The sequence below is a fragment of the Trachemys scripta genome, chromosome 2 (assembly GCF_013100865.1).
Source record: "Trachemys scripta elegans isolate TJP31775 chromosome 2, CAS_Tse_1.0, whole genome shotgun sequence".
Taxonomy (NCBI): Eukaryota; Metazoa; Chordata; order Testudines; family Emydidae; genus Trachemys; species Trachemys scripta.
Genome location: NC_048299.1, coordinates 258,013,306 through 258,036,089, shown reverse-complemented (window position 1 = coordinate 258,036,089; position 22,784 = coordinate 258,013,306). Strand labels below are relative to the sequence as shown.

The 22,784-nt window shown below is 41.2% G+C and overlaps 1 protein-coding gene across 1 annotated transcript in view; it reads left to right on the top strand.

Annotated features, from left to right (window-relative positions):
- Positions 1–2,293: 2,293 nt before the first annotated feature.
- EXT1 (exostosin glycosyltransferase 1) overlaps positions 2,294–22,784 on the top strand; it is a 259,226-nt gene continuing 238,735 nt past the window's right edge. Inside the window, exon 1 of the mRNA XM_034763508.1 lies at positions 2,294–4,184. Within this exon, the coding sequence (XP_034619399.1) occupies positions 3,223–4,184 (962 nt within the window). The 5' untranslated portion in view covers positions 2,294–3,222. The remainder of the gene's footprint in view (positions 4,185–22,784) is intronic.

Genomic DNA, 22,784 nt, shown 5'->3' with positions numbered 1-22,784 from the left:
GTATCCAACTACAGAAGCAGTTTCTCCTCCCTTGGTGTTCACACTTCAGCTGCTAGCAGAGCACCTCACCCTCCCTGATTGAACTAACCTTGTTATCTCCATACTGATTTATACCTGCCTCTGGAAATTTCCATTACTTGCATCTGAAGAAGTGAGGTTCTTACCCACGAAAGCTTATGCTCCCAATACTTCTGTTAGCCTTAAAGGTGCCACAGGACCCTCTGTTGCTTTTTACAGATTCAGACTAACACGGTTACCCCTCTGATACTGTTATAACTAGGAGCTCAATTTCCATTACTTGCATCTGAAGAAGTGAGGTTCTTACCCACGAAAGCTTATGCTCCCAATACTTCTGTTAGTCTTAAAGGTGCCACAGGACCCTCTGTTGCTTTTTATAGTTATAACAGTGAATCCATAGGGAAGTTGCTTAAGGCCAGATTTTTAAAAGGTATGTAGTTGTCTAATGGAATTCTTCTTAAATATTTGCCAGTTATGTCTGACAGTCATTGAGCAATATAACAATATTTTGTACTTACTATGATTCACCTGGAAATTTCAAAACACTTTATTTAAAAATTAAGATAGGGGCTTCAGGACAAGTCGTGTTATCCTTGCTTGTAACGTATCCTGTACACTAGGTACATGCATTTTGTAGTAATAATCCCTGTGGGGTAAACAGGTTATGCATCATTTGAAAATGGGGAAATTGAAGCACAGGGATGGGCCAGAGTCATATTTCCAATTAGGCACAGTAGGCGTGTGCCTAGGGGCCCTGGCGTTCTGAGGGCACCTAAAAGTTAAAAGTGGGTTAAAAGTTTCATTTTTTATGGAAAACACAAAGGTCAGCTGTAGGTGGCGGGGATGGGGGGATGGTGAGAGAACTGAAGATGCTGTGCCTAGGGGCACACGTAAGGTGTAAATCCAGCATATGAGTGGCCTGAGGCCACACAGAGAACAGGATCCCAGTCATGCTGACTAAGAATCCCCTGCTTTAATTACAAGAACACATCTTAAATGCGTTAAGATCAATAGATAACATCATATTTGTACCAGATGGAATTATAATTCATGGCTTTGAGATTCAAAGTGCAGGAACTCTTTCCATTTTAGCCCTAGGAACAAACACTAACCAGAGGGAAGAGATACATGTGAGGTAATACAGTATTCCATCCAGTAGAGGGCAGTAGTAGAGACATATAAACCAGTCCATCTGAAAGGGGAAAGAGATTCTCCCTTTCCTCAGTTTTCCAATTTAAATCCTGATTCCAGATTAACCTGAGCAACTCTCTCTTCCTCCCCTTGGCACCAGCGCTCCCCAGACCTCTGCTCCCTTTCCCTCTGTAGCACTAGGTCCTCTCCTACTCAGGGGGAACTTTCTCTTGGATGTGTTTGGCTCAGCTCCTGCATTACTGGCTTGCAGTTAGCATAGACTTGTGACGGGCTGTTAAAAGATGAAAGGGTAGGCGCGCTTTCTTCCTTGGCTTAATGAGCCTGCCAGAGAGGATCTTGAGCCAGCTGCTGCTGATAAGATCCCTCCTGTGCTGCTCAGCAGACATAGCCTTGAGGATTTCTCCCGCAAAGGTGGCTCGCCCTTAACACTGTCATGCATTGTTTCAGATATACCCTCCCTTGGCTCAGCTCCTAGCCTTAGGCGAACTGGAAAGCGTCTGTCCCCCAACAGACACTCCCACCATAAACAATCACTAAAGATTGAATATTGCCGCCAGGGGTGCTGGAACAGTGTGTATAGGGGGGGTGCTGAGAGCCATTGAACCAATCTGTAAACCCTGTATATGATGGAAATCACTTCAAGCCAGGGAGTGCAGCAGCACCCCTAGTTCCAGCACCTATGACTGCCATCCTAGACAACTGCCTCTCCGGCCTGTGGGCTGCAGCCAGTCTTGTTACTGCCTGTACTTGGGGGTGGGGACACTGAAAAGTACTTGTATGTTGTTGCAATCAGATTTCAGTCTCCCACCCAAGGACGCTGCTTAACATAAAACTAGAGAGACCCTCCTAGACCGTCGCTCATCAGTGCTGTGCCAGGGAAAGGGCAGGAGGGGCGACTGTGCCCCAAAGATGCTGCAAGCTGCTCTGCGGGCGATCTCTTAAACAGGCATCCCCTTGAGGGGAACCCCCCTTCCCAGCAACACTCTCACTCACCCTGTCCCCAGAGCGTTTCCATTTAATATACTACTGCAACACTGTATCCTCCGGCTGGGGGGTTATGAATGGGTGCAGCGGAAGCACCGCCCACCCCGGACGTGACGCTCAGCCAATGGGGGACCGGGCTGCGTGGATGGATGAGGTCAGCGCTGTGGTGTCGGGGAATGGAATGTGTAAGTGTAACATTCAGAACCGGGTAACGTTCGGAGATCGAACTCTGCGATCGGCGACGTTCGAACCGGGGCAGGCAGCCTCCTCCGTGCTTCGGCAGCTCGCACCTCATTGACTAACTGGGGGGGCGGGGGCAAAGAGGAGGAGGAGGAGGAAGAAGGAGGAGGATCTTCGCTGCTTCGGCTGGTTCCATCCCGGGGGCCATTCACAGAGATCGCGGAGAGAGGGGTAAACAGCACCAGAGTCTAGGAGCTCCTCTGCAGAAGAGAATAAAGAGAAATGCAGGGATTTGTAAGGTTACGGCGCTCAAGCTGGAAGATGTGATAATGATAGCGGTGTGAACCGGCGCTGGCTGTGAGCTGTTGCTGACTTGCTCTGGAACCGGGGGGCTTGGTTATTGCGGGAGTGTTTTGGATGAGTTGAAGTTGCTGCTGTACCTTGGTCGTTTGCAACACTAGAGAGAGAGAGAAAGAGTGGGGGAGGGGAAATACACTCCGTCTTGCAACTGATTGAGGGGTGAAGGGAGCTGGATTTGGTGCTTATTTCATTTGTGTGTGTCTGTGTCTGTGGGTGCATGCAAGAGAATTCCCAGCCCTTTGCCTTCCAAGCCCGGGCTGGGCGTGAATTATTCGCCTTCGCTGTTTCTCTCTCTCTCTCTCTATTGTGCGAGCCAAAGATGAAAGACAGAAGGGGAGAAAGTTAAAGAAATCGCCCACATGCGCTGCATCAGTCCAAGGCTTTGGGAAAGGAATAAAGAGAAGGTGGTAGAAGAGAGTTTGAAGTCTTTGCAGGCGGGAAGATGGCGGACTGGAGCTGAAAGTGTTGATTGGCAAACTTGGGTGATCCTTGTGTTTATTTACAATCATCTTGACCCAGATAGGACACATGCAGGCCAAAAAACGCTATTTCATCCTGCTCTCAGCTGGCACTTGTCTCGTCCTTTTGTTTTACTTCGGAGGCTTGCAGTTCAGGGCAGCGAGAAACCAAAGCAGGAGAGAGGAGCACAGTAGCAGGAATGGCTTGCACCACACCAGCCCGGATCACTATTGGCCCCGATTCCCGGACGCTTTGCGCCCCTTCATTCCTTGGGATCAATTGGAAAACGAGGATTACAATGTGCACATTTCCCCTAGGCAGAAGAGAGACGCCAATTCCAGCGTCTACAAAGGCAAGAAGTGCCGCATGGAGTCCTGCTTCGATTTCACCCTTTGCAAGAAAAACGGCTTCAAAGTCTACGTGTACCCGCAGCAGAAAGGGGAGAAAATCGCCGAAAGTTACCAAAATATTCTAGCAGCCATCGAGGGATCCAGGTTTTACACTTCCGATCCGAGCCAAGCTTGCCTGTTTGTTCTGAGCTTGGATACCTTAGACAGAGACCAGTTGTCACCCCAGTATGTGCACAACCTGCGATCGAAAGTGCAAAGCCTCCACTTGTGGAACAATGGTAGAAATCATTTAATTTTTAATTTATATTCCGGCACCTGGCCCGATTACACTGAAGACGTAGGGTTTGATATTGGCCAGGCGATGCTGGCTAAAGCTAGCATCAGTACTGAAAACTTCAGACCGAATTTCGATGTTTCTATTCCGCTCTTTTCTAAGGATCATCCTAGGACAGGAGGGGAGAAGGGATTTCTAAGGTTTAACACCATCCCTCCTCTCAGGAAGTACATGTTGGTATTCAAGGGGAAAAGGTACCTGACAGGGATAGGGTCAGACACCAGGAATGCCTTATATCACGTCCACAACGGGGAGGATGTTGTCCTCTTGACCACCTGCAAGCATGGCAAAGACTGGCAAAAGCACAAGGATTCGCGTTGCGATAGAGACAACACCGAATATGAAAAGTAAGTGACCAGTGCCCCTTCTGTGTTTGCCTGCCTAAGGTTAGGCCAGCTTTTTCTGGCCTCTGGTGTTCTAGGCAGCTGTCAGCTATCTGCATTTTTAAATGTGCTACAGACTTTCAGGCCACAGGAAAACCATGTTTTTTCTTTTCCTGCCCTGAAATTCTTTCCAGCTGTTAGTAAGTTACTTAGATATAGGGGGGCATACGGGTGGAAGCACCTCATTGTGGAAAATATTTCCAATGGGATGCAAAGTCCTGTAGGTTCTCCTGGGTTTAGCTAGACCAGGAGCTGACGACCTGTGTGCGCACTCTTTGGCTTTGCAACAAAGATGCTGCTAGAGGCTACCCTGATATCTGGCTCCACCATTCATTCATCATTTTGTCTCTTCAGGGTAAACGTCCTCTTCCTTCCTAGCCCTGAAGTTAACCACCTAGGACAAAGCTCAAAGAGAGCTGATGACTTGTAGAGTGTGTGTGCAGTGATTGTGTGTGTGTGCATGCACCCAGTCTTGTCTTTCTCAAAGAGCATTTGTCCAGTGACAGGACTGAGTCTGTGATCTGTAGAGATTGGGGTGTAGTAAGATAGCTCACAATCTTATTTCTCTAGATGATACAAATGGGTAAAGGAGGAAAACCCCATAGATTCTAAGGTCCCTTGGTATTTTTCCCCATGTTGATAACTCTTTCCAGTGGCTAGGGACAATTTCTGTATACTCTGTGTAACACTTTGATTACCTTTCTTCTTTTGGTGCTTTGCATACTGCCGCTGTGGGCAAGTTTAACCAGATGGTTTAGGTGGGTACTGTATTACTCTTCTCCCCAAATATCCCTTGCAATTATGTAGCTTGTATATGTAGCTGCTGAAGAATCGCTTTCAGGAATTACCTCTAGAACGGCAATACTAACTAGTCAATTTGAAACGGTTAATTTAAATGCTGACCACTGCTGTGGGTGCTCCAGAGCAAATATTCCCATGCAAAAACTGCATAGTCTGTTTCCATGTAACAGAAGTTTTTAAAAAACAGAGCAACTTTATATTGCTGAGTTAGTACTATCTAGAGCTACATCAGGAACTGCCAAAGGCTGGAAGAGTTTGCAATGGATAGTGAAATACAGTGTGGGAGAAAAATAATCCTGGCAGAGGGTAATGAAGAAGTTACAATGATATTAATGCTGACCAAAATTTCCAACTGGCTGCCAATTTCTCTTGCAGCCATTAGCCACAAAGTTTGAAATAAATGAATTAGCTAATGCTGAAACCCAGGAAAGCTCTGTGCTTTCTTTGATATGAACATGATCAACCTACTGCTTATTTTAGAGCCCTGTAAGGAAGTGGTGTGGAGCTTCATAAATACTTCTTGGCTTTTTATTTTATCCACTTTCTGAGCATAGAAAATTGATAATTTTTTAGTATGAATAACATGTAAAAACCTGGGGTAAATCCAGATTGTGTAGCTCAAATCAAGATGTTTACACATTTGACTCATGAACTGGGATTTCCTTTAAATTGTGGATAGTAACTGATGTCTTCTTCATAAAACAGAGAGAGAAAATGCCTATAGCCTTCAGAGATTTCTGGCATATGCTTGTTTAATCTGAGTGAGTCTACACTTTTCATGTCTGTTAGCCACCTTGCTGAAGTCTGCAGAATTCACTATGGTTTAAAGTTTTGTTAGATTCTTAAAACACAAAAAAATACCAGTCAAAGGTTTGACTATTGGGAACTTGAATTACCTGGGAACTTGAGCTTGTATTATTTACAATGTCTGTGCAGGTCAATTTCATTAAGGAGTGTACAACATGCACCTTATAGTACACATTAATATTAATAAAAAACACACCTGATGTGTAGTCTTTCATATCTAAGAAGTATAGGGATCCCTGCTAGTCCACTTCAGTGGCAAGTGCAACTCTATCTGGGGTAGAGTGTAGTAACTGTTTAACATTGCACAGCAACGCTATGCAATAGTTTAAGACGGGACGTGGAGATAATCATAGTTATTTAAGATTGCAGGAGGAAATTTAGGTCGGCTGAATGTAGTTGTTGAATTGGAATTGTGGTCAAGATACTGGGGCTAATACCCCTGTGAATTACCATAAATGGTTAAGACCTTTTAACTTTTTATCTTATCTGAAAGACCTGCAAGAGCATATTGCTGTCCTTTAGTACAATGCTGAAGCATTGATTCAGTACTGATTTATGGCAAAGTGTGCCACCTACTGAATACCACTTCCTGTAGCATCCTGAGTTTTGCTTTTCTCCCATTCAAATACTGATCATAGCTGACTCTGTTCAATGTATGAAATCTGACAAGGTCACATCCTGAGGCAATTATGGCTACAGGCAGCCAGTAGTATTTCTTACATGTAGAATATACAATATTTTTATATATATATATATATATAAATATTGTAACAGGTAGTCCTCTATTAACTGAAACTGCACCTGAGAAAGATAACATTGCACAAGGCTATACCAGTTAAAGAAGAAATTTGTTATGATTTTAAAACTAGGCCTACGCTAGATCTAAATTCATATTCACATGACACTCAGGTCAGATCAAGCTGCTTTTGTTGTGCAATTTTTGGATTGGATTAAGCAACATGTCCTCATGGTTTTAAAATGATGTGCCTTCTCCAAGAATTGTGTATTAGAAATGGATTAGTTTGTCCATAAGGAGTTGGCCAAGTCAAATATTTCACTCTCTGTGTCAGCTTCTGTGCCACACTTTTTTTTTAAAATTTTGCTGTGGCATTTATACTGTCTTGTTTCTGTGCTTGTGTTCATCACATGATCCCCTTCATATAGTACTGATCCATACAAGTGCAGAAGTATTGATCTATGCAAGGTGTATCATGAATGATTTGAGCTTGGCTGTAAGAAGAATCTTTGTCAAGCCAGCTGAGATGATTGGACTTAAAATCTTGATGATGTCATATCAACAGAGTAAGGTTATGATTTACATTTATTTCCAATGTAAAATGTCACTTTGTAAAAAAGGTAATATTGACATTATTTGCAATGAAATTCTGCCTGGAGCAAAATTATTAGGGCCCGGTAAAAGCAAGATCTACATCTCTACAGAATACAGCTTCTCTCTTTTCTCCCCCTACCCTTTCCCCAAGAGATGAGAAAAGTCAACTGATGATTTCTCTATTTATGTAAAGTGAAAAGTGCACCTTATTCCATTGAGAAGGGGGACATATTTGGCTCAGTCTTCATAAGTTCTATTAAGAGAGCCATCTGTATGTGAGAGCTAATTAATTTTCATCAAAGTTATGCATCTCGGCGGCTAAAGCTGATGCAGACTAAGATGAATTGCATTATCGTGATTGGACTATTGCAAACAGGGTTTTTAAAAATACTATCTGTATTCTGTCCCTGAATCTTTTCATTAGGGTTGACTTCTATAGTCTGTCATTAGAACCACTCTTTTATTTTTTTAATTCCTTTTCAATATGATTTTTTTAAATTTTAGCTTGATACTTTCCACTTTTGGAAATGGTTAGGTGCATACATTGAAAGGAACAGGTGCCATGTTTATTGAAGGTTAAAGAGAGGCCATTTAAAGGTGGACTAAACACTGTCTTTTGACAAAAGCAAAATTCATGGGTAGGTTAAATTAAATGTCAAGTTACTTTCTGGAAGGTAATATTACAGATTACCATTGATGTGGTCAGAAAGGTAATAGAGGACACAAATGCAAACTGCATGTCTGTCCTAATGTAGCCAGAAGCTTTCAAGACATTTTCTAAAAACTGAAATCTTTCTAAGGTGGAAGATAGCAATGTCTGTAACCCAACCTATCTTTGCCTTTTTGACTCTGGATAGCCCTGACCTCACATCTTTCAGAAAATGGAGAAAGTAACAGTGATGGTAGTCACATGTTTAGGGCCTGATCCAAAGGTGACTGAAGTCAGTAGAAGGTTTTTCCTTGACTTCACTGGACTTTGGATCAGGCCCTTCATACTCCACCAATGGTAAAAAGGATTAGATCCTCCTATGTGTAATCAGGGATGGAAACTTCATCAATGGAAAAATCCATAGATTCTCTATGAGAGAGAGAGACAGAATACATGTAGGGCCATCTTGGCTCTTGTAGCCTCTATGAACTGATCAGAGCATAAGCAAAGGAAGACATTATTCAAACCTTCGCCTGCTGTACCTGTCAACCAGCCAACGCCCAAATACAGGATACATTGTGTGGCCGCAACCCAAAATAAGGGACACGGAGAAATGCTTCATGCAGGGAACGGAAAGTGATGTGGGATCAGTTCCACCAAATTGGTGTGGAACATACACCACTTTGAGCCTGAAATGAGGAACATTTTAGAGGCCCGTAAACACCCAGCTGAGCGCTCTCGTTTTCAATACATGGAATGTAGGCTTAAGAGACCAAAATCCAACTAGACATCTGTATATACACCTATAAATATGTGGCATCTCTCAAGATAGTACCAACCTATTGCATGCTTATGATAGATGAATGTATCTCTACATATTTCCATTCATTTTTAGTATACCATATGTAACTTACAGATAGACGTACATTATGCTGAAAGAACCATTGTCCTAAGCATTTTTATGGATACCTATGTGAAGGTTATAATGAAGCATAATAAAGAACCAAAAGGGAAAAAATGAAATGTTTAACTGGTTACGGTCTTTTCTTACCTGCCAAGAATATAGAGTCTGGGGTTCTGGGTGTTCTCTGTTAGAATTAAGAGTACAAACCCCTAAGTCCTTTTCTGAACTCCTCCCTCGTTAGGCAGTCTCACAAGGGAGACTCAAAACTTTAAAATTGGATCTTGGCAGGCAAATAGAGGAGCTGAGCTTCAAATATGTTATATTAAATTGTCAACGTATTTGTCCCCTTTACGTCTCTGCATAAATTCTGTTACTGATTTGGCATCTTGTAAGTAAGATTTATTTTTTAAAAAAATTTTCAGTTCACCTTTTAAGCTGCTATTTAGAAATGAGTAAGAAACCCTCTAGTTCAGTGTAGATACTTAAGAAAGGCTGAACGGTCATACAGGGCCAAATTCTGTTCCTGTGTGAAGCCACTGACCGCAGTAGGACCAGAGTTGGCCTATAGATTTGATACAACCAGTAGGAGTTTGGAGAAGTTCAAGAGCCACTGAAGGAGCCGGGGCATTTTCTCAGAACATCACAGCTGCTTGGCTGCTATCCCCATCAAACTGCTGTCCTATCAACTTCCAGTTACTTGATCGTCATACTGCTGATTTAAAATGCTTTTCCTTAAAATGCAGCAAATAGATGGGCATTGGCATTTACCAGGTTTCCCACAAAACGGAGACATTTGAAGACGTCGTTTTAATAGGCTCTTCTTTCTGCGTTATTTTTGTGCTGAAAATGGTGTGTATGTATATGTACATATAGAATGGGTCTCCTCCCAGGACACCAGGGCCTCTTCTGCCAGGTGGGAAAACAAAACTTCTAGGCAGAGTTAGTCCCTGGGATCACAGGTAGGAGCTGGGAGCTGCAGCAATGGTACCTTCTGAACTTTCAGCCAGTGGTGATGCTATGAAACTCCTTCCTTATATTTTGGTTCCGGATGCTTATTTCTCACTGCTGTTCAGTTGTTTGCCTCTACACCTGCTTCACAGTCCACCGCCCCCCTCCATTCTATCCTTTCCTTCATGCGGCCCTCAATAGTGCCTTTCCCTTTCTTGTTCCTATTAACCATTCCCCCTTACATACCCAGCCCATCCCTTACTGTAGCTATTTTTTTAAGAACAAGTAAAACAAGAAAACACAAAATTAATGATCTTCACCCTGATTGCTCTGTTTGTATTGTTCTTCCCTCTCCCCTGCCCACACTTTAGTGGTCTCATTTATGTTCATAGTGAGCTGCTTGGGGCAGGCTACTGATCCTGACTGGTCCTAGCATACTACTACTAGTAAGCATTCACAGTTTAATTTTGTATTAGGGGACATAAAATCTCTGGATTCTCTGATTGTTTCTTCAGAGGGAGGGGAGACTTTATACATGCATTCCATTTGTAGCCATTGACAGACGTGGGAGGCCTTTTCTGAAAAAGATTGCATGTGTGAATGGGCGTATACAGGCATGCACATACATATTCCATCATGCTTCAGGCCTTAAACCAAACTCTTAACTACTTGGGGTTAGGCGGAAACTTTCCCTGTGTGAGGATTATCACATAGTCATCTGCTGGAAGGTTTCCTGCCCCTTCCTCCAAAGCATCTAGTAGCAACCCCTGTTTGTCACAAAGTAGTGAACTAGGGAGGGACCATCGGTCTGATTAATTATGGCTGCTCCTGTGTAGGTAAATCATTCTGAACCCCAGTGTGAGGTTACTCCTATATTCCATGCTTAGGATAATTAAGCATCTGTGTCAGATATTTGTAGTTAATGTTTTAAAAACACCATCCCCTTTCCAACCCCCCATACCCCATCCTTCAGGAAAACACTTTGCATAGCAAGAGAAGGAAAGACTTATTTAGGGTGGGTGTGGAGAGGACTGGCTGTTAATATGGTGATTTCTGGAGCATTATCTGTATTCACTGTCTCTTCTTCTTTCTGACTACAAAGTTTCTCTCTGAATATCCAAGGAGTTTTGTGGTCATTGATAAACAAACCATTCTGTTAACTAGAGAAATTAATCAATAGGCAACCAAGCAAGTATTTAGAGACTGTTTTAAAAATAAGTTAAATAGCATGCTCTGTACCATTAAGATGACTGATTCCTCTTCCACAGGATTTGGCTATATCTAAATGTGATGATGCAATATGTGTGTGTGTCTGTTGCATATCCTATGCAGATTACATTAGCACAGAAGAATGCATGAGTATAACTTTAGGTTATATTTAAGGTTCCACAGCTTTCCACATTAGCAAATACTTTAGGATATTTTTATTTTAAAACAAAACCCTGTTATAGATCACACTGTATTCTGAAGTCTGTTTCTCCTCACCCCTTCATCTTGATAGGCTGGGACCAAAACACTTATTTAATGTTTGTCTTTGTTTTTTATTGTTGTGTAATGGTTTTTTTTAAATAAAATGAATATTAAAGTTTTTATATGGGCGTGTAGATGTATACAAAACTTATAGAGCATATATGGTAACAGTCCCTTCCCTGAAAGCCTTATAATCTAATTTAGATGACATATTATATGGACAATAGTTTAGGTGTCAATATCCTAGAAGAGGAGATCCATATATTGAAAAGTCATGAAAGAAACTGGCTTTAAGGAAGGGTTTGAAGGAGAGAGCAGTATGTTTCATACAAAAAAAGGAGCAATATTTTCATGTATATGACCCTGATTCAGGAAAGAACGTGTCTCACTGCTTTTCTCGATAGGAGCCTATATACGTGTTTTATAGATTCTAGGACTGGAAGGGACCTCGAGAGGTCATCGATCGAGTCCAGTCCCCTGCCCGCATGGCAGGACCAAATACTGTCTAGACCATCCCTGATAGACATTTATCTAACCTACTCTTAAATATCTCCAGAGATGGAGATTCCACAACCTCCCTAGGCAATTTATTCCAGTGTTTAACCACCCTGACAGTTAAGAACTTTTTCCTAATGTCCAACCTAAACCTCCCTTGCTGCAGTTTAAGCCCATTGCTTCTTGTTCTATCCTTAGAGGCTAAGGTGAACAAGTTTTCTCCCTCCTCCTTATGACACCCCTTTAGATACCTGAAAACTGCTATCATGTTCCCTCTCAGTCTTCTCTTTTTAGTGTTCTTAGTAAGCAGACTCTTTTTGATTGAGATCTGAATTTTGGTTAGTGTGGCTTTGCTGAACAACAAAACATATTATTAAAAGCAACCAAAGAAGCCTAGGATGCCACAATAAAAGCAGGAAGGTGGCACTTCTTTCTTCTTTGTCCATTTTAAATGTTGTGCATTCGCCACTTATCTCTCCCAACGTATCTTGTTTGGATACTTTTAAATATTAACATTGGCTGTCAGGTTTTGATCAAAGTTTCTTTTGCTCTGGTGTTGTAATGAGATACCTCTTTGTTTAACTTCCTAATCATGTCCTTTCCAAAGAGTCATGGTAGGGATCTAGTGTGGCTTTTTGAGCTGTTTTAACTTGAGCTGTACTCCTGTTCTTTTTGAGCTGTGTTAACTTGTATAGTGGAGGCTTTAATGTTGGATTCATCATTCATAATGTTGGATTTCATATTAAAGTACATTAGATTTTTTTTTTTTCCAGTTTCCCTCCATACTGCACTGCATTGGTAATGTTGTCACATGGTATCTCATGAGTTTCCAACCTATTCCTTCCATATCACTGTGGTCCAAAGGATAAGAGTCAGCAGACCTGATTTGGGATTCTGTTCCCAGCTTTCTCATTCACCTGCTGTGTGACCTTGAATGAGTTATTTCGCCACATTGTGACTTAGTTTGCACGTCTTCAAAATAGTGGAGAATGCCACGTGCTTTCCTTTTTAAAACGCTTTGAGATCTGTAAAGTGCTACCTAAGGATCGAATCTTAATTATTGTCAGCTGTGTCAACTTCTATTTCATGAAGCAAGGATAGGTAATTGATGTTTTATTCAGCTTCTAGTAACTGATGTTCTCCAAACTAAGATTCCCTTGCTTGCTTCATCTGTGACAGAGTTGTCTTGGGTCACGGTGTTGGAAGGGATGACTTTGTTGCCTTTAAGTATATACAATTTTTAATTCACCCCACATAACTCAAACTGTACCAGATGTTGTCACATTTACAGCTGCTATCGGCGTCTCCATAACTGGTAAATGTTCCATGTGACCTCGCAATGCCGTTAATAAATTCACTAAAGCTGTTCTTATTTAAGTTGACTTTTTTTTCCCCATGACAATTTCTAGTCCAGGAACACATGAAAGCTAAAAAACGGTTCCTAAGTGAATTTCCTGTTTGTTCACTTTTTTCTCTAATACACTCTTTGTGTGTCTGAATGAAACAGAATTAGGGCTAATTTAGTTGATTGGCTGAAAAACAAAAGTATTCAGTGCTAAGAATGGGAAATGAGAAGGCATCTTTGTAATGTTATTTCTTTGCATAATTGTAATAGATTGTAATTATATACTTGAGGTTTTTTGAAAACATTGGATTTGCTGTAAACATAGTCACATGAGATGTGTTATTGATGAAAGTGAACAATTTAAGCCCAATCTTAGTTCTGGGGATATGTGCATCAGCACCTATAATAACATTTATTATTTATTATAATAACATTTCCTTCTCCAGCAGCATTACATGTTACATTAAACCAAATCTTCAATTCCTTAGGGGATCCCAGGTTTGTTATTAATCAGTTATTTGGGGCTGTAAAAAAAAAATACATGATACTCTACAAATGTAGAATAAGATGCCACCCAAAGCTTACAATCTAAGACAGCCGTCCAGAACAAAGGGGGAAAGGTTCCCGGAAGGAGGGAGAAGATGGAATGTCTTGTGTTAATAGGAGAAAGGAGGAGGAAAGCTTGAGTGAAAGTGTGCGGCTGGGAGGGGTTGGTGAAGGGAGGACTGAGAGGAAAGTAGGGCGTGAGCAGAGCTCGGGAGAGCAGAAATGAGTTGCAGGTTAGGCTGAGATTGTGTTGAGCCTTGAAGGATCCTAGGAGGATCTTAGATTTGTTATGGGCTGGTTGGGAAACCAGTGGAGGGGTTTGAAGGGGAGGTATTGTTGCTTTCCTCAATAAGTTTGGATGCTGCCTTGTTAATGGGAATCGCATGCACCGGTGAAACAAACCTCTCCCCTACAGATTTGTGTGTATAGGTGTTTGAGCTGTACCTCCTGCAGGATACAGCTCATGTTCTGTGTAAATGAAAAAGGGGGGCGACTGTGTGTGAACGGGCTCGGTTATCTATAGGTGTAACAGCCACTAAGTGAGGACTCAATCTTGCAGTGTGTGGTGGAGATTGCAAAGGTAGAAGTGGTGTTAGGGTCTCAGGAATCTGTCCTCCTTCCCCAGTGCCAGGCCTGCTGTCCTCTCCACTGCTGAGAGGCGGGGGGTTCTCATTCCTGGAGTGCTCTTCATTTTCTGTCTTAGCTCCTGGGTGGAGGAAGTGCTTATGCTCTTACCCTCCTACCAATTTGGGATAGCTCCCTCTCCTCAGCCCTTCAAAGGAAGGGTTACCAGTGATGCTTTGTCTTGATGCATTGTCTTCCTATGCAGCTCCTCCATAAACACCTCCACCTCTTGCAGCAGATGGAAGTGGGTCTGAATGGGTGCCTTCATCTGCTCTGGCCACCAGATTAACTTGCTCCATTCCCCCTCAGCATTAGAGTGAGCAGGTTGCAGGTAAACCTGCCTTTGGTCTGGCAGAGTGAGCAGAGCACAAACTGGCACAGAACATACTCCCACCATTGTATATGGTCTTCCTAAGGGAGCAAGTACTGGTACCAGTGCTCTGTGCTTTAGTTTGCTTGGCCCATTTTTAGTCCTTGGGGCATCAGTTTATGTGTCTCTCACACATTCATGTAGCTACATAACCAGTTTAGTGAGAGGCATTGATTCTTTTCAGAGGAGCTTCAACTCTTCTGATTTTTGCACCTGCAAATAATTACAGGCACATTTTATAGCAGTACCTGATTTACAGGTGCAATTGGGTAGTTTAATGTTGAACTGCTATGAAGTGTGCTATCAAAATTGCATCCACTATTGTGTGCAGGTGCGGAATCAGAGGCTGTTTCTGGAAATCAAGCCTGTTATCTGGAGACGAAGGGAAGGACAATTCTTGGCTTATAGTGTCTGGGTTTATATTTCTAAAGGCTTGGTTTGGGTTTCTCTGCACATACACTCGATGAGCTATTTCAGGAAGATAAACATATAAATGTTTTATCTCCTTGATTTGCCATTGACCATTGTGCTGGGTGCTAGCAGATGGAATTTTTTAAATTAAATATAATTTATCTAATCCAAACAGGAAATATAATACTAGGGTTTATTTTGTGTAATATGATTTCCTTTTGAAGTACTCCTGAAAAGTAACTTTTTTCCCTTTGAGAGCTGTTAAAAACAAAATCAAACCCCAAGCCACGTTTTAGTAAAAACAAGGAATCTCAAACAAGAAAACAGCATCTGATATGTAAGAATTGCAGTAAAGCTGAAAATTAATAATCAGTGAGTTGGTTATGCAAGACACTGAACTCATTATGAGTTTGAGGAAATCTGTATATAACTTATTAAACAACAAATTGTTCTAGCCTAAGCAATAGAAATGTTTAAGCCCTCTGATTAGAAGTTTAAAAAGTGCTTAATCTGCAGTTTTTGGCCCCAGTCCTACTAAGGCTAAGTGGATAAAGTTCTGCACATGCATATGTCTTTTGCAAGATCTGAGCCTAAACTTAAGTGCAGGTTAAGTTCTTTAATATCTGATCAGATGGATTTAAGCATTTCAGCTGGCAGTGATTTTATTCTTAAAGATTTCTCCTAATATAAAAACTTCAGGTAAGTACAGGTATACCTAAAATAACTAAAAACAAAAATAAAATCTTTTCCCACCCCTTTTATTTTAACATCTGAAAGGTAAGCATACTACTTTAATTTTAATGGAATAAAATATCAAGTGAGTGATCACATCAGGCATGGACACTTACCAAATCACAGTGAGATAACTGTGAATAACTCTCTAGTTTCAACAATTTGCATGGCCATTAACAATTGATGGATTTCCCTTAGAACCACATTATCTATGGCAGCAGGAACTAGTCCTGTGTACCATTTCTGCATATTAAGTACCAGAGAAATTCCCAAAAGTAGTGGTAATAAAATTATAACAGCAAGGTGAGTGTTATAGATAGGAATTTTAAGCCAACTTTTTGGAAGGCAGGGAACTATTTCAAGCAATCAAATACCTTATTTCTGTCCCCTGCTCTCCCTTTAAATACAATATTGTAGTTCTGTATCTCTTAATGCAAGCCCATTGTTAACTTACTGCCTGCCTTGCTCTTAGACTCAAATATTGGTTTGGAAGTACAGAGGAGTTTATAAAAGGTGCTTTTAAAATATATTTTTATTTTATTGTATTTTATTTTTGGACCTGACACAAATCTCAAATAGCTTTTACATATGTTCAGCATATGATAGTTCATGTATGCATGACTAAATTGGGCAGTCATTGATTGTTAGACATAAAGCAAAGATGTGTGTGTCAAAGATGTTTTCTTTCTGGGGAACATGCAACCATTTTAATAAATACCCTTGTAGTCCCTGCTTCGCCCCTCCTCCCCCGCACTTGGTAATTTCTTCTGCTTCCTCCGGAATATCAAAATTCTCCAAATCCTCCTGTCAGTCAGGGTAACTTGTTCAGCCATGAACCTCTCAGCTATGTTTGTCCGGCTGCTGTTGTGGCAAGAATAAAGTGATTAAATGAGGTGGTGGGGTGGGAAGGGAGAATAATCAAAGCACGAGAGTTGTTAGGGCTCTGTGAAGTTACATGGATGACACTTCAAAGATCATGGGTACAAGGCTCCCAGGCACACTTTCCTGTAGACTATTCCCTGCCCTAAATAAATACAAAAATACCATAGTAACTGGATAATTTGCACACACAATGTGATCGCTTTTCTACCACTCTCCCCTAATATTAATGGCAGAGTAATTTAGTAAGGTCTACTCTTCATTATTATTATTATTATTATTATTATGTATTATTATTTATTTACAAAATATACTTCTGTAGATGCTCTGGTATGTTGCAAAGTTATATACATAATTAAAGCTAAGCTACAATTGTTAACACAAGTGCACTCTGGTGCTTTATCCGTGCTTTCCTGTTGGTTTGTTCACTTGGTCATACGCACGTTGTTCACATATTACATGAGAAAAACACAATCATAAACCCGATCTACAGCACTAAATCTCCTCCTTCACCCACATATGTGCAGAAGGATAGATAGTAAAGGTGCATAGGATGGTCCTATATGAACCAATATAAAGAGGAAGGATTTGAGAGCTGTGCTAAGAGCTGCAGAAGACATTCTCAGGGAGAGACTTCCAAGAGCAAAGTCTTACCTCTGAGAGGGTCCTGCCTTGGGCACAAACCAGACAGAATCTTGAGTAGCTAAGTAAAGAACCCAGCTGGTAGTGGTTTTGTTGGTGAGACGTATGATTAAAGATCCTACTTCAGTACCTTGCACCTTGGTTAAAGACTTCATATACTATAATAATAATAGTGCCTTGAAATATGTCTGTTGGTTTACGAGTAGGCATTGCAGCTATGGAAGGCTGGGCTAACTGCTCCCATGCATCTTGGTATGGAGGAGCTTCTGCAAGTGCTGCAGCTTCCAGATCAACTTCAATGAACAATGACCACCTAGATTAAAGGAAGGGAAGGTGAAGTCCATGTCTGAGAAGAAAGGGCCAACTTTCCTAATAACAAGGAGATGGTGAGAGTCTTTCTAGATCCAGGCTGGAACCTGCCAGAAGGGAGAGAATTCCAGAGCTATCCTTGAACTTCGCATGTTTCCCATGAAGTGGAAGTAACATGTTTCCCACCTTTCGCCCTGATCCTTTTATTTGTATACTATTTCCTCCCAGACCTTGCTTCTCTGTTGTCGGTCATCTCTATTGAGATTGTAAGCACCTTGTCAGTAGGGACCACCAATTCTTATTATGTGATTTTACAGTGGTGCTCCAGTCTTGACTGATGTCTCGAGATACTAGAGGGATAAAAATAAGACATGAAGTGACTAATGCAGATAACTCTCTTTTGGTTAATGCAAAAGAACATTGTTGAACTTGAGTGAGTAGAGACTTTTTTATTTTTTATTGTTTCCAGTTTTAGTGGTTTGTGATTATTCCTTGTATCTAAAGGATTTATTTAATTTAGCCACAATGTTTGTAACTTGGGCTATAATGAAATGATTCCAAGTGAGTTCTGCTGTGTCATGTGTGTCTGTAAAATTAGGGGGTTAGAAATGTTAAGACATTTGCTACTTGGACTTTAATCCTGAATTGTCCTGTTGGTGTGATTGTATATTATTATTTTATTTAGTTTAACTTAGTTTACTATGAGGGTAACTGTGTTTCACAATCGATACACTGATCAGTATAATGGCATTTTGTGGTCTCGTTATAGGCAAGGACTATAATTAATTAATTAACTGACTGGATTACCGAAGTATACAGAATATAGCATGTATTTGTAAACAAATTTCATTAGGAAATAGATAAGGTAGAAAAGCAGGTATCAGTAGATTCTCTCTAAAATACAGATAATGTATTACAAATTCTGTACAATAATTCTATTTTAAAAAGTAAAGTATGAAAGTCTCTAAAAATGAAAAACTAAAGGATGTACCCACTTCATTCTTCATTTACTGTTGGACCATAACTGAGTGTGTGTGTGTGTGTGTGTGTGTGTGTGTGTGTGTGTGTGTCTGTAATATATAATTTTAAACACCCAAACTTTCCAGAAAAACTCTTCTCTGGGATGAGATGCTGTACGCAAAATTTCAGGAAGATCAGCTTCTCTTTGGGGAAGGTAACATTAAACAAATACTAGATATGATGTTGAAAACTGGATTTACAGTGTGGAGTTAACATTAGCCTGACCTAAGGAGTCACTCTTGGGTCTGCCAGAATCACATCTGAATGCGATTAAAATTAAAAAGGAAACCAGTATCGTAAATGGGAAATAGTTTTCCCCTGGTGCCTCCAGGCAACTCATCATTTATATCCGACTGCTGAAAAGTCAGATTTAATTTAGTTTCTGGAGAAAATGTGTCAAATTTTTGCTTTTGTTATATTGGATTTGTTTGCCTCAATCTGAAAAGAGCAATGGTATTCTTCAAATTACAGAGATATAGAGCCCTGCATCGATACAAAAATGTGTATCTGCAGCCGATCCGCAAAAATGGTCTGCGGAGATCTGTGGATTTGCGGGGCTCTACAGATACATGGCCCCCCTTTCAAATCAGGGGCCTCATCCTGCATGCCTTACTCATGTGAGATGGGATTACTCACCCACTGATTCCAGTGAATAAATGGTTGAAGAATTAGACCCCTGCTTTGAAAGGTATCAGCACGTTAACTGTTTTTTCAGAAGACAGTGTGATTCACTCCAGGCTAGCCAGAAATCACTTTGCACATCCTTTGCCTTTTCTCTAAGGTGGCAGCAGCGTATCCTATTTGTTCCATTTCAGCAGGTCGCCTAATGTGGCTTAAGAGAGTCAGCTCTCACTTATTACGGGTGTGTTTCTGCGTGGGCCTTGGCGTGTCATTTTAACAGAGGTGGTGTTAAATTCCCATTGATTTTTTTTCCCCACCAGCTTTTTGATTTCTGCGAAGACTGGCATTAATTTTTCACAAAAATGAAATCTATAAATGACCTTGCGCAAGAGCACCAGCTCTGCGAATTCCAGCTCCTAAGTAATAGGCTTGTGAATGTTCCCCCTTGCAGTGCGGGCGCCAAGGGAGAGGGTATTCAGCAGTTACAGTTGGATATATTTGCTTCCTACCTGCTGGTTTCAAACAGTATTAATTTTTATGCCTTCATTGTGCATTGAGTTTAATTAAAAGCAGCGCTGCTCATAACAGTGCTGGTAGAGATTTTTTTCCCCACTCCCCCTAAAATGAATAAAACAAATAGGCATCTGGTATTTGTTTTGTATAACACAATGCTCATAAAATGAAGAGTAATAAAACATAATTATCTGTAAAGGCTTGGTTTATAAGCCTAAGAATGAGCTCGTTTCTACTTGGTTTTAATTCTACCCACAGGATAAAGGATCCCTTTGTACTTTTTCCTTTTTTTTTTAACCCTTCTCCCAGTTAGTGAAGAGTCAGTGATTAGAACATTTGAACCCATTCCTTACATATAATGATGGGTGGGTGCTCCTTATTTGTCTAAAATGGACTCTTTTAATTAGGGATGTAAATAACATGTAAAAACAATGACTGTGTTGCAATTCTATTGGTTACGTGGTTAAACGTTTAACTGGGGAATTATGGGTGTGGGGGGAACTGCAGCACCCCTACATTCTAGGCGGTGCTGCTTCCTGCCAGCCCCACACCCAGGACTCCTTGCTGCTGGTCATGGGTCCTGGCTGCTGGCCCATCCTCGGGGCTCTGCGTGGTCCATCCTGGGGCCGGGAGTGGGGATCTCTGGGCCTGGGGCCAGGAGTGGGGATCCCCGGGCAGAGTTTAATTGATAACAGAAACTGATAAGCATCAAGCTTCTTGGTTAACCCGTTAACAGGTTTAACTTTTACATCCCTAATTTTGATGGGGCAGCCATAAGGGTGAAAGCAGGAGAAATAGTTAGTACCATCCTTTAACATTTCCTTCCAATTTTTTTGTGTTTAAAGGATGCAGTATAGAAAGGGAGGGAATCCTTAGTTTAAAAGTATAAGGAACAAAGGCCAGAATTTTCAGGATTGGATCCCTAAAGTTAGGCACTTCAGTAAAAGGGGTCTGATTATTTTTTCCAGGGTACATGGGTGCCTGTAGTTCCCGCTAACTTCAGTGTAAATCTAGCAAAGAGTCTGGTTGTGGGTTTGGCACCATAGATTTGGTCCCTACTTTTGATGGAATTTTCTCAGCTGCTGAATTCGTTTGATTTTGGTCCTCACTGGAGCATAGTGGGCCTGATCCAAAGCCCATTCAAGTCAATTGGAGACTTATCATTGACTTCAAGAGACTTTCAATCAGGTTACATTGTTCTGTCCCTTAGATTTTATTTTTAAAGCAGACAACATTGATGCTTTGCTTTGCTGCAACCCTGCAAAATCCATTTATCAGTATCAAAAAGTAGCTGTGCCGTGAGGTTTTGTTAACAGTTTCTGCAGCAGTGTCTATGGCTGTAGGGGCTAGATCTCCTGAGCATGTCTGCATTGCTTCCATCCAGCACCCTGTGCCAAGTGAAGATCACATCCTCCCATGGTGGTGCATCCACTACTGCAAGATTAAAGAAGAAACTAGAGTCGGTAGCAATCACATGGCGTACTATTTCACTAGTGACAGTTTTATGTGCTTCCAGGATGCTGCAGATCCTTGTATGTGATATCGACCCAATCCTTTGCATTAAAGTCCAGTTTTTTACTAGGAAGAGGTGGCACAAGAGCACTTAAGCCAGCTAGATATTAAAGTTAGGTATCCCAACATTTTACAAGAATTACAATGGCAAAATATCAGAAAATTCCTTGCAAGGAATCCGTGTTGATGAAAAATTCGCACTACATGTCTGTTTTTATTAATCACCAGTTTGAATAATAATAATGTTGTTGAACTTGTTCACAAGAACTATAGGGTCAATCCTGTGGCGTGCTGGGCATCTTCAACTCAGTGACACGTTGCACCGCACAGATTCAGGCCCTATACTTGTTTGCACAATTAATTAAACCGATACAAAAGTCTCAGTTTCTTTTTTGCCCCTTGCATGAATTGTAACCTTCTCAAAGGCAGATCTGCCTTAGGTGCTGCTTCCTGTCTGCCAGGCAAGCCTTATAATTTTGAATATTGATTAACAGCTGCTTTTGTTGTTCTTCTAGGCTTGGAAACAATGGGGTTGAGGGCATGTAATAAATTGCTAAATGATACCCTGGCAGAGAGAATTCCCCCCTCAAAATCACTCTCCTAATGCATGCCCCTTTGCAGAGAGGAAAATGCCATAGAACAGCCACAGATAAAACAACAAGCAGTCCGCTGCTGAGGCCAGACTGCACTTCCAGGACAAGGCATTCTTGCCTAGGTTGAAGGCAGTTCCTGTTCACATTTATGGTCTAATCGGCTGCTGCTATGTCTCAAATGGTTTACTTGAAAGAATATTCCTCCTCTCATGTCCTCCCCCAGCTCCCTGGAAGATATTAGTGTTATGTGCAGGCTGCCAGCTATAGTTCCGGACAGAATTGTTGTGGCTCTTCTGTGCCTTTAGTCAGCTGATAATCATCATCAGCAGATAGTGTGATGGAAGGTACCTTGCCTTGTTATGTGAGCTGTTTCAGTTCCCATGGCCAGGAGCCTTTGATCTGTTGCGACAGAAACCCTCCCCATCCCCCGCAAAAAATGGGGTTGAGTGCCAGACTGTGTGCTGGTTTGTAAATGTGTCTTCTTGCAGCATAGTCTCATGTCACACACAAACTAAATATGCTGTATATTTCAGAGATTATGGAACCCAGCAGCTCTCATTTAAAAGTCAAATTATCCAAGTTTTAAAGATGAATTCTCTTCTCTCGCAGTTTATTGTTCCTTTTAGGTTTTTCATGAAGGATCCCAAGTGAGCCTCTCCTTGTCCCTTGTCTCAGTGGTTCCACTTTCCCCATTTGTAAATCAGGGATGGTATCTACCTGGAAGGCTTACTTAATTCATGTCTGTAAAACATTTTGTCATCCTTGTTGCAGTGTAAATGCAAAGCAGCATTATATTTAAAACTCAAGCTGGCTTCTGATTTTGCACAAGAAAGCTTTTAACCTTGTGTCACTGGAGTGAAAGGGATTTACTTTGCTAGTGTAAATGTGAAAAGATGTAGCCATTAGCTGAATTTATGCCATCGGTATGACACCAGTTCTTTTAAATTTATTTTAAGGGGTTCTTTTTATTGTCTGTAAGGTGGTACACCTCTACCCCGATATAAGACTGTCGTCGGGAGCCAAAAAATCTTACCACGTTATAG